Source organism: Chrysemys picta, chromosome 9 (assembly GCF_011386835.1).
Source record: "Chrysemys picta bellii isolate R12L10 chromosome 9, ASM1138683v2, whole genome shotgun sequence".
Lineage (NCBI taxonomy): Eukaryota > Metazoa > Chordata > Testudines > Emydidae > Chrysemys > Chrysemys picta.
Genome location: NC_088799.1, coordinates 104742915 through 104755937, shown reverse-complemented (window position 1 = coordinate 104755937; position 13023 = coordinate 104742915). Strand labels below are relative to the sequence as shown.

Below are 13023 nucleotides of genomic sequence, written 5' to 3'. Positions count from 1 at the left end.
AAAAAAAAAAAAAAAGAGGCACAGAAGAACTAAAAAGTTTTGGTAAATAGCCTAACTACACTGTATTAATAAAAATGAGATGAAAGCATAAGATCTCACAAGAAGGATACCGACAGGGGTAGTGAAAGACAAGACTAAATTTCTGCTCTCCAGGAAGCTCAAAGCTTGCATATCAAGAGCATGTTTCTCCTTGAATTGCAGTCTTTACAAGCAATGCTTGAAGAAAGAAAAGCTTTCTAAATTAGAAGTCCATGTCTGGTTAAGCATCTGATTGGCTGCTGAAGGGATGTTATATGCTTACCTGTCAAATATCCTTGCCTCCTTCAGAACATTCCCCAGATTGATGTAAGCATCCAAGAAGTTTGGGTCAAGTGTCACAGCCTGAAGATATTAAAAAAGGTAACAAGCTTTGAACATTACCACATACCTTAAACAGTACCCTAAGAAACCCGAAGTTAATATTTATTTAATGGATATAACCCAATTTGTAAACAGTTATTTAAAGGATCTATAAACAAACTACGAGTAAGGAAGATGAAAGGCAAGCATAAAATGCTAATATACACAACATATTCCTGCTTGCTTTCTGGAGTGAATTTAGCACTTGTGAAAGATGCTGGATTGACAACAGTGAGGACTGAAGTCCTATTTTTATCCACAGAACACACAACAGTACGAGCTTCCCTAAACTGGCCTACCAACATATAGAATCATAGACTTTAAGGTCAGAAGGGACCATTATGATTGTCTAGATTGACCTCCTGCACAACGCAGGCCACAGAAACTCACCCACCCACTCCTGTATCAACCCTGACCTAGTTGTCTCCATGTTCATACAATCCCTTGCCTGTCAAAATGGATTCCAACAGATGCCAATTGTGGTTGTTTTATGTTATAAAATAAACTAACATCTTTCATCATGTAGTATTCTTGATATTTGCAAGATCGTACGGGGTCACTGCATCACAGTGATGCTGAAGCACAGCTATTCTGCACGATGGAGCAACAGACAACAGCGTTTATGGCTTTACAACCAGTGAGACTTAATGGAAATCCTACAGACGTGTCTGGGTGAATCACTCACACATTTTGGTGTGAATCCCTTCCTATAAGAACAGTTTTCCTCAACCCCACAGTTGTGCCCTAAAGATTTGTTTGAAGTTGGGTTTACTCTGCTTTACCCCCACTAATGTAATGCTATGATTTCTCTACCTGTTTTAGGAAACAACCCTCCTGTACTTGCAGGGTTAAGAAATGCAATCCATATCCCTCACCTGTGGCAAAATACAAAGCCAACTACAATTTTTTTAGATGCTATAGAGACAGAGTCGGTACCATAGTAAAAAAGAGCAAATATTGTATTGGTCTTTAGAAGGCTATTCTAGCAAGTTCATAGCCGGTACATTATTTTACTAGGAACTGAAAGTATGCTAATAAATTACAGAAGATACAAAATAAAGAATGCAGATGATTAGATTTTAGATAAGCATTTGATAGACTAAAAACGTAAAAGTGATTCATATGAAAACTACCACATCGACTACAAATAGCTGAATGATCATAATTGCCATTTGTGATTCTTGGTTTATATCACAGAGGCCAAAAAAAAATTGTCACGAAGGATATAATAGGACCGGATTTAGACCATTAAGGAATCTGAAGAGAAACAGCACATTATCAGATTACGCTAACTGGGAGGTGTTGCACACTAGCGAGAGCAGGAATTATATATACATAAGAATTTATAAGTAGAAACATGAACAGGAAACAATATTTAACATCCTGGGAAAATGCAATTAGTACATCTGTTTAAAGTAATTTTCCTAAGCTGCTCAACGGAAAAACTTGGAAACAGCAAACTGAAGAAAACTACTTGAACAGGAAATTGTACTAGCCATCTTTATTTAAGAGTGCGCAGATACTACCAGGATGACATTTTAGAAATGCTTGTAATAAAGCAGTTCTCAGAGGAGTTAGAGATGGAAAAAGGCTATTAAAGCCACTTACCTATGAAAATTCCTTATTACAGCAATTCTAAAACACTACTCCAGTGTTACACGTGAATAGGTATTTCATGAGTTAAGTTATACCAATAATTAACAATATACCACATTGGGTAGTAGCATATGCAGACCTGAAGACTTCTCCCAGCTAGAAAAGTGCTTATTTGTATCTACACAATTCTTTGCTCACTAGAATTAACTGAAGAACATGACAGGCATAAATAGTTACCTTTTCAAAATGATGAATAGCAAGCCAAATTTCTCCTTGAGCATTGAAAACACAGCCAAGATTACTCCATGCTACTGCAAAGTTTGGTTGAGTCTCAATTGCTTTCAAGTAACAGGCCTTGAAACAGTTAAGAAGAAAGATAGAGAGGAAGGGGAATATTTGTAAAAAGAAAAATGAGAAAAAAAATAATTGTCAGTATTCCTTCTCTAACCAGCCAAAAGTGATCCTGCAGTATAGGCTAGCTTGCGCCAAAACTAATGCACTGTAAACAGCTGGCTGATCCTGCGCCAGCGCAAACCAAAACCTAAGTGCAAGCCCACCATTTTTCAGTTATGCTGATCTTTAGGTAATATGCCTTCAGATACCAATTCACCTGAGGACATACATGTTATTACAGAACGGAGGATTTTTCTTCCAAATCATTTCTAATTCCGACTTGTCTGCCACATCTAGGAGTCAAGAATTTACTCCATAAACAACTGGTTTCCCTTGGATACAAAGGCCTTAAGTCAGGAAAAATGTATATGATTTTAGAAGTACTCTGAAGATGTGGATATAAAATGTTTAAAAAAAAATCTAGAAGCAAACTACTGAAAGTGGCATTAACATTTTTGAAGGCTTACCTGTCCTTTCCCCTGAGTCAGAAGTTATATGCAGGTTGTATTTTATTCTGCTATTTCTACTCACAACTTCTCCCTCTTGAATATATTTTCACTGAGTCATCTCAGCCTCAAAACCTCAAATAACAGAATTGCATGAAGGTTTAGGTCCCTGTAATGCAAGCGCAAGAAGTCGCTGGCGCATCCTAACAGCACGCCGCCACGCTATCGCTGCAAATTGCTGTGCTACATAGACTGCCCCAAGATAGAGTGAACGGCCAACCAGAATCATTAATCTACCAGACAGGCCCATGTAGAAACTTCCATGTTAAATTTGACATCTGGACTAAATGAACGGTGACCCGATTTTATCTAAAAGGGTATGGCATGGAGCTCAGACAGCCGCCCAATCACAGATTAATCATCTAGTCAACCGTTCACAAGGGCTTACTCGCACGCAATGCGCGTTACCGCTGCGCAGCCTTTGCGCTACTGCAGGATCACAGCGCATCATCAGAAGAGCAGAACGCTGCAATCCAAACAAAGAAGAAAAAAAGGAAAAAATGAACAACCAGAAGAGTTAGAAGCTTTTACTATAAACTATTTCCAATTATTATTTCTTTTTTTTTTTAAATATCTTAATTTACTTTTACTTTATTTCTTTGAAAGAATTGTGGCTAGTAGTATAAAACATTCTCTTACATTACTTGCTTGTAAATAAAATATTTTAAGCTGTTTCTGGAGCCACAAGACAGAAGATTCAGGCATGGAGGCAAATGGTTTTGCTGTGGCAGTTACAAACCCGTTACCATATTTCTCATCATGTGACTTTTCGGTGCGTTCCTTGCTGGAAGAGGAGGAGGAGGTGTGTGTCTGCCCTAGATCCAGGCCTCGAGCTCCCTTCAGCGAGGCACCTTACGCATGGAATAGGAGGTTTCACCCACCTGAAACCTTCTAAATACAATATCAGTGGTGAAAAACCAAAAACAAGAGAGAAAATAAAACAAGATCATTAGTAAAAGTTCAACAAAGCAATTGAAATTCTCTGGATATGTCTAACATGGGAATGAGAACAATCTGTAACATAGGAGTCATGCAGAAGGGAGAGGGTTAATCAGGGCTATTACATACAGCAGGGACTTTTTTTTTTTGGAAGAAAGGCTCTGAAATGTCTACCAAGAAATTAAGTTTTGGTTCAAACTGTAAGGAATTTGCTGGCTTGATCTTTCAAATGCACTGATAACCAAAGAAATACATTGCAATTTACTCAAGATATTTTTCTTGCTCAATGAGTTCTCAGAAAAAAACAGAATAACTTTCAAACTAGGTGTCTCCAGAGCTCTGAAACAAAGAGGTCAGCAACCTAAGGCAGGCGCAGTGTCTTGGCCTATACCAGTCACACTAAAGCTGCAGTGAAGTGCAATGCATGTTAGCTGTCCACTTGGTGGGCTGAGAACCAAGTGTCTCAAAGACATTTATAACTGGTGAACTACTATTTCAGAATCTGTTCAGCTCAGATCTGACCAACTGTGAATTATGCTGGTCTAGACAAGTATGCATCCGAGTTGTCAGAAAAAAATATGAACAATGCACTTTAAAGTAGCACTCCCCTTACCCCGTAATAGATAGTGCTGAAAGCAATATCCCTCCCCAAATGGTGCTGCAGCCAAACAGACAGCTACACTATTCATACACTCCACTTGTTAGCATGCGCGTGGGGCTTGGAGTGACGGACGTGGAGTCCAAAGTCACTCTGGTTTCTCCACACTCCTCACCCCTGCAGCGCGGACGCGTAAGGTGGCTTGTAACAAGACCATTTTGTTTTGCAATCAAAGTTTTAAATATGTCAAGAGCTTTAAAACCCATGTTGGTGTTCAAATTCTCAGTTTGGGAAACACAGACTGCTAGAAGCCACCTTTCCACTTTAGCAAGTTTTCTTTCAATCAGTTCATTTCCCAAACAAACCAGCTTTGTCCTTCTGATGCTTTATTTTGGGGGAAGACATGGAAGCACAAGTTTAGGGGATGATGTACTGCATCTATGATAGTTTATTAGCCTTTCTTCCACTATAAAGGTGAGGGGAAAGGTTAAAGAATAAAATCTTTAAAAGCCAATATTACAGAGTAACATTTGGATAAGGTTCTTCTCCACTTACAAGCCGCAAAGGACTTTAGAAGAGCAGCATTTTCAATAGCACCTGCATTGTACAGGAATCTCGAGCTAAATCACAGGCTCTCTGCTTGGCACCAGCAGGCAAGCCTCAGATTTGAAGGAATGTTATTTATTTCCAGATAAGATCATGGTGAAGGCCCTGCCCAAGACTTCAGAATGATATCAGATAGTCTAGTTCAGCAGAAAGACTCAGTAATGTTCCGTTTCTTGTTTTAAACCAACATTTAACATGGACGTGCCATATCTTGCCCTGCAACTACGCTGGGGCAATTCAGTGCCTTCAGTTTTCAGCAGTTTCTCAGATTGTTTGCAGATCAACGCAGATTTGAAGACTTGGTGAAAAGTTCAAGTTTTCAAAACATTGATGTTTAAATGTATTCTACTGAACACCTACCTTGGCTTCTTCCAAGCGACCCAGGGCTTTGAGCAGGTTCCCCAGGTCACTACGAACACAGTACAAGTCCTGAAAATCAAAGTCATGTTGTCAGCAGCTGCACTTGGGAGTGAAGAGACCTCATGCAAGTGCTTAAACTTCTCTAATCCCCTAGTGCTCATTGTTTTCTATTGTACTGTTCAAGATCCTTCGTAACCAAGTAGATGAGGCCTAATGACTTCTCTAGACCTAAAATCTTTGATGTAGTGCGTAATCAAGCTGTTAAACAGTAATATGGTGACTCCTATAAAGAGAAGCACTCGATTAATCCAATTCCAGTAATGGAAAAACACCAACAGCAAACAAAGAAAATAAGTTTTTAGGTCTCGTTTTTGTATGAGAGCCTCAATTCTTTTGAGCAGTAGTGAAAATAATTTTGGGAGAAACTATCAAAAATCTACCTTAGGTCTCAAACCCATCACCCTAATCGTACCTTCATAATTATCAGTGCTTTGTTCAGATTCTATTGTGATGGGAACCTTAAGTACCTAGACAGAAAGTAACCCTGCCTCTAAGGCAGCTTTTCTTTTCCAATTTTGTTCATTTGGTAGTTTGTCCCATTTCCCCTGCTTCGCTGTCTCTATTTTATCATTTTCTTACTTTCATTGTAACCAGAGCCAGGACTCAGAACTAAAAGTATTATTTTGGCAGCAAATGGGAGGACCAGGAGAGGAAGGCATTTCCAGCGTCCACTCCCCAGAAAGATACACATTTTAAACTTGTTTTACATTGAGTAGAACACAAGGAAACAATAGTGCAGTATTCCTGAACAGCGCACAAGCCGACAGTGTGCTGCAATGAGGAAAGCTAAACCTAACAATTTTTTACCAGAGATTATTTTTTAATCAAATAAAATCATGGTTTTTAACCACCCCAGGAAAAAGCCAGTTAGAAAATGCCTTACATTTGGACTATTTTAAAACAGTTTTGTTAATGGACACCACAATACACTTAGTTTTAGTTACATATTTAAACTGTGGTTACACAAGACAGTATATGTGGATTAATTTACGGATGCACAAAAAGTAAAATTGAGTGTGTATAATACATAATATATGTATGTATAATACTGATCAGAATATCTGCATATATTTTGCTTCAGTACCCTCTCAGAGAATTTATACATGTCATGACCCATTTCGGTTTTCAATATTATATAAACAAAAGTCAAAAACATTTGATTATGTGAAAAAGACAATGCAGAGTTGTAGGCCTGAAGCATTAAGCAATCAGAAGCATGCACAGTTGCAGACTACCAGTCCAGGTCCTATTGGTCATGCAGCATACTATAGCAGAAGACCAACTTTGAACCTACTCCTCAGTTCTGAAGGAATGCATCTAAAGTTTGAAATGATTTGTTCTATGCTTGCTGAACTTCTGGATACTAACAATTATTTCTCGCAGACTCCTGGTTTAAACCAGTATTTACCAGCGCCCGGTCCTAAACTAGTTTTTCCCCGGGAAACTGACAATCCTGATCCAGTAGCCAATTGTCCCACTGCAGTCAGCGGGGCTGTGTGAAGTATTTGGAGATCACAATGCAGACCAGAGGTCAGCTCAGGCCTAATTTTAAACCCTGACATGAACCTGAAGCAAGCACAACCCAATGCAAATCCAACCTGAGTATGTTGAGGCATTTATAGAACTGACCCAAAGATGACCCTTCCCCCTGAACTTGTGTCAGCATGGCCTCCTCGTCCTTGGGGTTTGGCCTGGTGGGGGTTTCCTGCCACCCTTGCCCACGGAGTTGACATGACAGCTGCTGCATGCCCTGCTCCTTCTGGCTGCCATGGCCTCATTGTACTGTGCATGATGTGGAGTGAGAAGTCTACATCAGTCTTACTCCACAGAGACATTGTAGTGGCCAGCAGGAGAGGGGCCTGCAGCCACTGCCACACTGACCGCATGGGTAGGTGGTGACAGAGCCTACCTTACCCATTTTGGTCAGGTTATATTCTGACCTGACCCGAACCCCACAACTGTATTCTGATTCTGTCAGATTGCAAGGCTCTAGTGAAGACTAAAAAGATAATGAACAGTAACATCTTGGCATTAGGTATTTGACAAAGTCACTAAAGCAGATGATCCCATCCAAGGGAACACAAATGTTAAATATTAATCTTTTTTGCATCTTGTTAATCCATAGTATGGATTTATTAGTATTTAACAACTTTCAGGTTTATAGGATTTAAAAACTTCAAAAGATGTTAATGACAGTACAGCATTCCCTAGTTCTCAATCCAGAGATCAATTTTTCCCTACTCTCTTCCTTCTCACAGAATTTCCCCAGGTAAGTCAAAGGCATCAATAGCAAATCACCTATTAGAAAAAAAAATCTAAAATCATTCATAGGTTCCAAAGCCATAAGGGACCACTGTGATCTAGTCTGACCTACTGTATAACACAGGCCACAGAATTTCCCCAAATTAGTATATCTTTTAGAACATCAATCTTGATTTAAAGATTGCCAGCAATGGGGAATCTACCATAATCCTTGGTAAACTATTACAATGGTTTATTACCCTCGCTATTAAAAACGTATGCCTTATTCCCAGTCTGAATTTCTTCAGCTTCCAGCCACCGGATCACGTTATATCTTTTTCTGCTAGACTGAAGAACCTATTATCAAGTATCAGCTCCCCATGTAGGTACTTCTAGACTAAAGCTTAGTCTACACTACCAACCTATGTCAATATAACTACATCCCTCAGGGGTGTGGAAAAAATCATACCCAAAGCAATGTAGATATATTGACCTACCCGCCAGAGTAGACAGTACTATGCTGGCAGGAGAGCATCTCCCACTGACATAGCTACCACCTCTTGGGGAGGTGGATTAACGATGCCAATGGGAGAACTCACTTCCTTCAGCATAGAGCATCTTCATTAAAGCACTACAGCTGTGCCAGTGCACCGTTTTAAGTGTACACAAGCCCTAATCAAGCCTCCCCTTAATCTTCTCTTTGTTAAGCTAAACAGGTTGAGCTCCCCGAGTCTACCACTATAAGGCATGTTTTCTAATCCTTTCTTCATTCTCCTGGCTCTTCTCTGAACCCTCTTCAATTTATCAACATCCTTGAATTTTGGATACCGGAATTAGGTATTCTGACAGCGGTCTCACTAATGTCAATTACAAAGAAGTAAAATAACCTCTCTACTCTTACTCGAGATTCTCCTGTTTATGCAGCTAAGAACTGAATTAGCCCTTGTGGCAACAGCATTGCCCTGGGAGCTCATGTTCAGCTGATTATTCACCACGACTCCCAAATGTTTTTCAGAGTCATTGCTTGGGAAATTTCCTTTATTAACTCAATTATACAGGTAAGTATATAACAAGCAGTCATAGAACATTCCCAGAAATAATTTTTTTTTTTTTTTTTTTTGCACAGACAAGCAAAGAATGTCATGCCTTTTAAAAAGCATGTTAATTGATCACTAGAAACACTGTCAGCGGTTCTCAAACTGTGGGTCGTGACCACATTTTAAATGGTCGCCAGGTTGGTGTTAGACCTGCTGGGGCCCAGGACTGAAGCCGACGCCCAACCTCCACCGCCCGGTGTGGTGGGGCCTTGGCTTTGGCCCTCCAGGGTCTCGTAGTAATTGGTGCGATGAAGTTTGAGAACCCCTGCACTAAGTCTATGGTTAGGGTTTCACCACCAGCCTTAACTCTTCAAACCATCATGTAAACCAAAGACTTCTCTATCTGTACTGAAGCAGCAGTGTGCTTGATGGTGGGGTATAACATGGAGCTCTATGAACAGAGTGTTACTTACAGGATTGTACTGAAGGGCAGAAACATAGGCTTGTACTGCCCCTTCCATATCACCTGCAGCTACCAGTGCAGCAGCCAGATTAATATATCCATCAATGAAATCTGGTTTGAGGCGTAGTGCATGCCTATAATGCTCAATAGCTTCTTGCAGCTGCCCACGTTCCTTGTACACATTCCCTAGATTCGAGTAGGCTTCGGCCAACAATGGATTCTGTTTAATAGCCAAAGTGCTGAAGTGAGCAGACCTGGAGAAAATCAGACAGGTTAACACAAACAACTTGCCAATAGTGGGGTTTACAGGCAAGCCTACAGCCAGAATTACTGGTACAATCTCAAATCCAGGGCTTTGAAGCGGAGCTGGAGTGCGGAGCAGCTCCAGAGCAGTGGAGCTGCAGGTTTTTGCCTGGAGCTGGAGCGGAGCCAGAGCACAGCTCCAAAGCCCTGCTCAAATCAGTCAAAATATATAACCAATTAGCCATCCTTGAAAACCATCCAGCAAGTTTTATCTGCCCAGGTATAAAATCTACTATTCCAACTTCACAATATTTTACATGCTCATTCAAGACAGATTACTTGTCAGAAGTAAGTTGAATTTTGCAAATCTTCTGGCCTAAGATCACACTGATGAATCAAAAACACTGCAAGACTTCGATTCACACTTTTCACAGTTGCAGGCTTTGGCACTCCTTCCGATCAACCTACGCATATGTTTTTTCTGACTCTTTTCAACAGACAGTATAACAGGGAGGGGTGATGTAGAAACTTTTTGATCCCTAAACTTGGGAAATATTACACTTGATCTAAACCACATAAAATGATACCAATGCACTATGGTGAGGAGATGCTTGTAGCAATAATTCTAAACACACCATTTAATTACTGTAGTTACACCTCCAATAACTAGAACAGCTAGCAAGCTTTTAAACATCTGAGGCATAGCAGAAAGATTAATGAAGGTAAAAATACACCAATGAGTCACCTCTGAGGCTAAGAAAATTTCACAAAGATTCCAAAGAGAGGAACATATTTCAGAGGTAAACAACATATGTTGCGGCCTAACAGCTAGTGTCCAAGTGGCACCAGAAGAAATAAGGTATAAGTGCCTTTGAGTGCACCTGGTACATACAGTTGATGCTGATTTGTCCATTTATGGCATTAAAAGAAGTTCTGTCACATGTTTAACCAACTTAAGCTATTTAGAGGAATGCGGGTCTCTCTCTATTCTTCAATTCCGTTACTTTGAGCACAAAACCCAAAGCTCTGAGGAGGCTTAATAAAAGCTAACACACTTTCATGTGTTTTGCATGAAGATTGTCATTTTGGAGGCTCCCATTCCCAAACTGGTGGAGTATGGTTTCACAGAGCAGAATTTACCAACCTTGGACACGACCTCTACAGAAAGTGGTAAAAAAGCCCAGAAGGAAGATTAGACACTACCTTGGAGTTGTCTGGGATGCTATTCACCATAACCAAAGCCAAAAACGGAAAAATAATCTAAGGTTAGTGCCCTGACCTTCTCTGTTGTCAGTCAAATAGTGACTCAAATATCAGTTTTGATAACAAAATTAACTAGAATTATAACAAAGTTTCTCATAGTTGCAGACAGCATTAATAGATTATTTTTTCAGACTAGAAGTGTTAACGATACAAAGAGTATAAATGGACATTCCAAATTTCCTACCTGTCCAGTCTGCGACACTGGAAGTGAATGGATGATAGTAATAAAAGAACGCCAGTGTTATCAGGCTCTTGTCTCCAAAGCTGCATGCAATGTCTCTCTGCTGCTTCAAAGTCTCCTGCCTGATATTCACGATGAGCCAACTCCGCTAACCCTTGGAAGGAAAGCATACGTTTCGTTGGTTCTGGAGAATCACCAAAACATTTAGGGGGGAAAACAAAAAGTTAGAAAATGGAAACAAAAAGTTGTAAAAATATGGTGTGTAAAATTAAAGGATGAAAATGCTTGAAACTACGTAAAGCACTAGAGTGTCTGGCATTTTAAACTCCTAAATCTTCATTTCAACATACTTCTGTGACATCTTTAAGCATAAAAATTAATGCTACTTTACAATGGTCTTCTTTTCTCAGTCAGAGTTGGGAAATATATTCAATAAGAATTTATAATTAATATATTAAAAACTGGTGAATTTCTGAAAATAGTCATTACTCCCTGCTTCTTTTCATGACATACAAAACTATCAAACTAAATAATATAACATACAACCACTGAGTTTTTAAAACTGAATTAGAGACTTCACACTGAAATTCTATTTGAAGAAACTTCTGCTGCAATATTGTATTTCCTATCCTTAATACCAAATATCTCAGCATGAAAACAGGTTGAATCTGTTTGCTTATTCCCCCCCCTCCCACCTGAAGCTAGAACCTGCTCATAATATTATAATCAGTTTCTCTAGTAAATATTGGGTGGGAAACAGCAAGAACAGTAGCATTCTTAAAAATAAAGATATAGGTTTCATGCAAAAATCAAGAAATAAAAGAAAGGGAACAGAAAGACATTTGCTACATATGCAGACTTGTTTTCCATTAGAACTTGTTTCTAAGTTTTCATATGGTGCCACCAAGGCTCAAATAGTATTTCCTTGCCCTCACACACTGCTTATCTCATCTATGCTGAACAAAAACAAAACAACGAAAAAACATCCAGAGGGTGGCTTGGCTGACAGAGCATGCTGTAATTAAAGACTATATTCTCCAAGCCTTTCAAGGAATGGGTCATTAGGAAGGACAGGCTGTTTGGGGGGCAAGGTTGTTAAGCAGATGGAGTTATTAATTTTGAATGTCTAGTTAGATTAGGAAGAGGAGTTTTACGTGTTTGATAAATCTTGAATATTTTTGTTGTATATATGCATATTTTAAAGATTTAAATAAAACAGCACCTTTCTGAGACAAAGATCATGCAATCCTACTTCCCAACTACAAATCACAGCTACCTGGCATGGAAAATGAACAATCAGGCTACTACTAAGCAGGGCTTGAGAAATCCATTTGTCCCAGAGAACAGGAAAGTTGCCCTGCACCAAGTTCTGTCTGAACATTTAGTACCACTTATTGTTACTTGTAACACTGAAGATTACTGTAAATGAAAGACCAATGAAAGACTTCCATTTTTCCAGTTATTGTGGGTGCGCTACGACACCTTTGTGCAGCCAGTTTCACACAAACATTTTGCACCATAACCTAGTTGATCTTCATTTTATTAAATGTAAATCCCAAGTACAGCTGAACCCTCCGTAATACTAGGGACCTCAAACAGATCTAATTTACCAGGGAAGCATATAGGTACTACAGAAATCCCCGAAAGTCAGTTTCCCCTGCTTGTGAGAATCTAAAAAGTATACTGCTGTGTGAAAAGTAGGAAATTGTGAAAAAAGAAAGAAAAAGGTCAAGGGAATCTGAAGCTACTTATTCAGTTTTTTAATTCACTCATTTCAAATGGATGGTATCCCTTCAATCTTTCATTCAAAAATGAATCTTTCCAGTGCTGATCATAAAGAGACACTCAGTTCATGTTTGGAAGGCTAAGCTGATTCAGTGTTATCTTCCAAGGGAAGACAGACAGCTCTAGTGTGTCTCCTACTGTTCATAGCTTTGACATGCTGCCCTAGGGTGGAATTAGCAACACTCTGGTCATGTACAGAACTATGAATCCCTCAACTTTTACCACACAACTTTGGAAAGCTCCTAAGAGAAGCTGGCTTAAGTTATTCACAAACTTCCAAAATAGGCTGAAAGAATAAGTGGTGCTTCAAATTTTTAATCCTACTACTAGTCACAGGCTATGAAAGCTGGACT

The 13023-nt window shown here is 39.4% G+C and overlaps 1 protein-coding gene across 2 annotated transcripts in view; it reads right to left on the bottom strand.

Annotated features, from left to right (window-relative positions):
• OGT (O-linked N-acetylglucosamine (GlcNAc) transferase) overlaps positions 1 to 13023 on the bottom strand; it is a 57142-nt gene that overhangs the window by 40597 nt on the left and 3522 nt on the right. The window contains exons 2-6 of one of the 2 annotated variants that reach the window (XM_005286063.4): positions 10889 to 11039; positions 9209 to 9452; positions 5398 to 5466; positions 2233 to 2349; positions 302 to 381 (exon numbers count right to left, since the gene is read on the bottom strand). In XM_005286063.4, coding sequence (XP_005286120.1) covers positions 302 to 381; positions 2233 to 2349; positions 5398 to 5466; positions 9209 to 9452; positions 10889 to 11039 — 661 coding nt within the window. Of the gene's footprint in view, positions 1 to 301; positions 382 to 2232; positions 2350 to 5397; positions 5467 to 9208; positions 9453 to 10888; positions 11070 to 13023 lie in introns of both variants that reach the window. The other variant, XM_005286062.4, reaches the window with a different exon arrangement.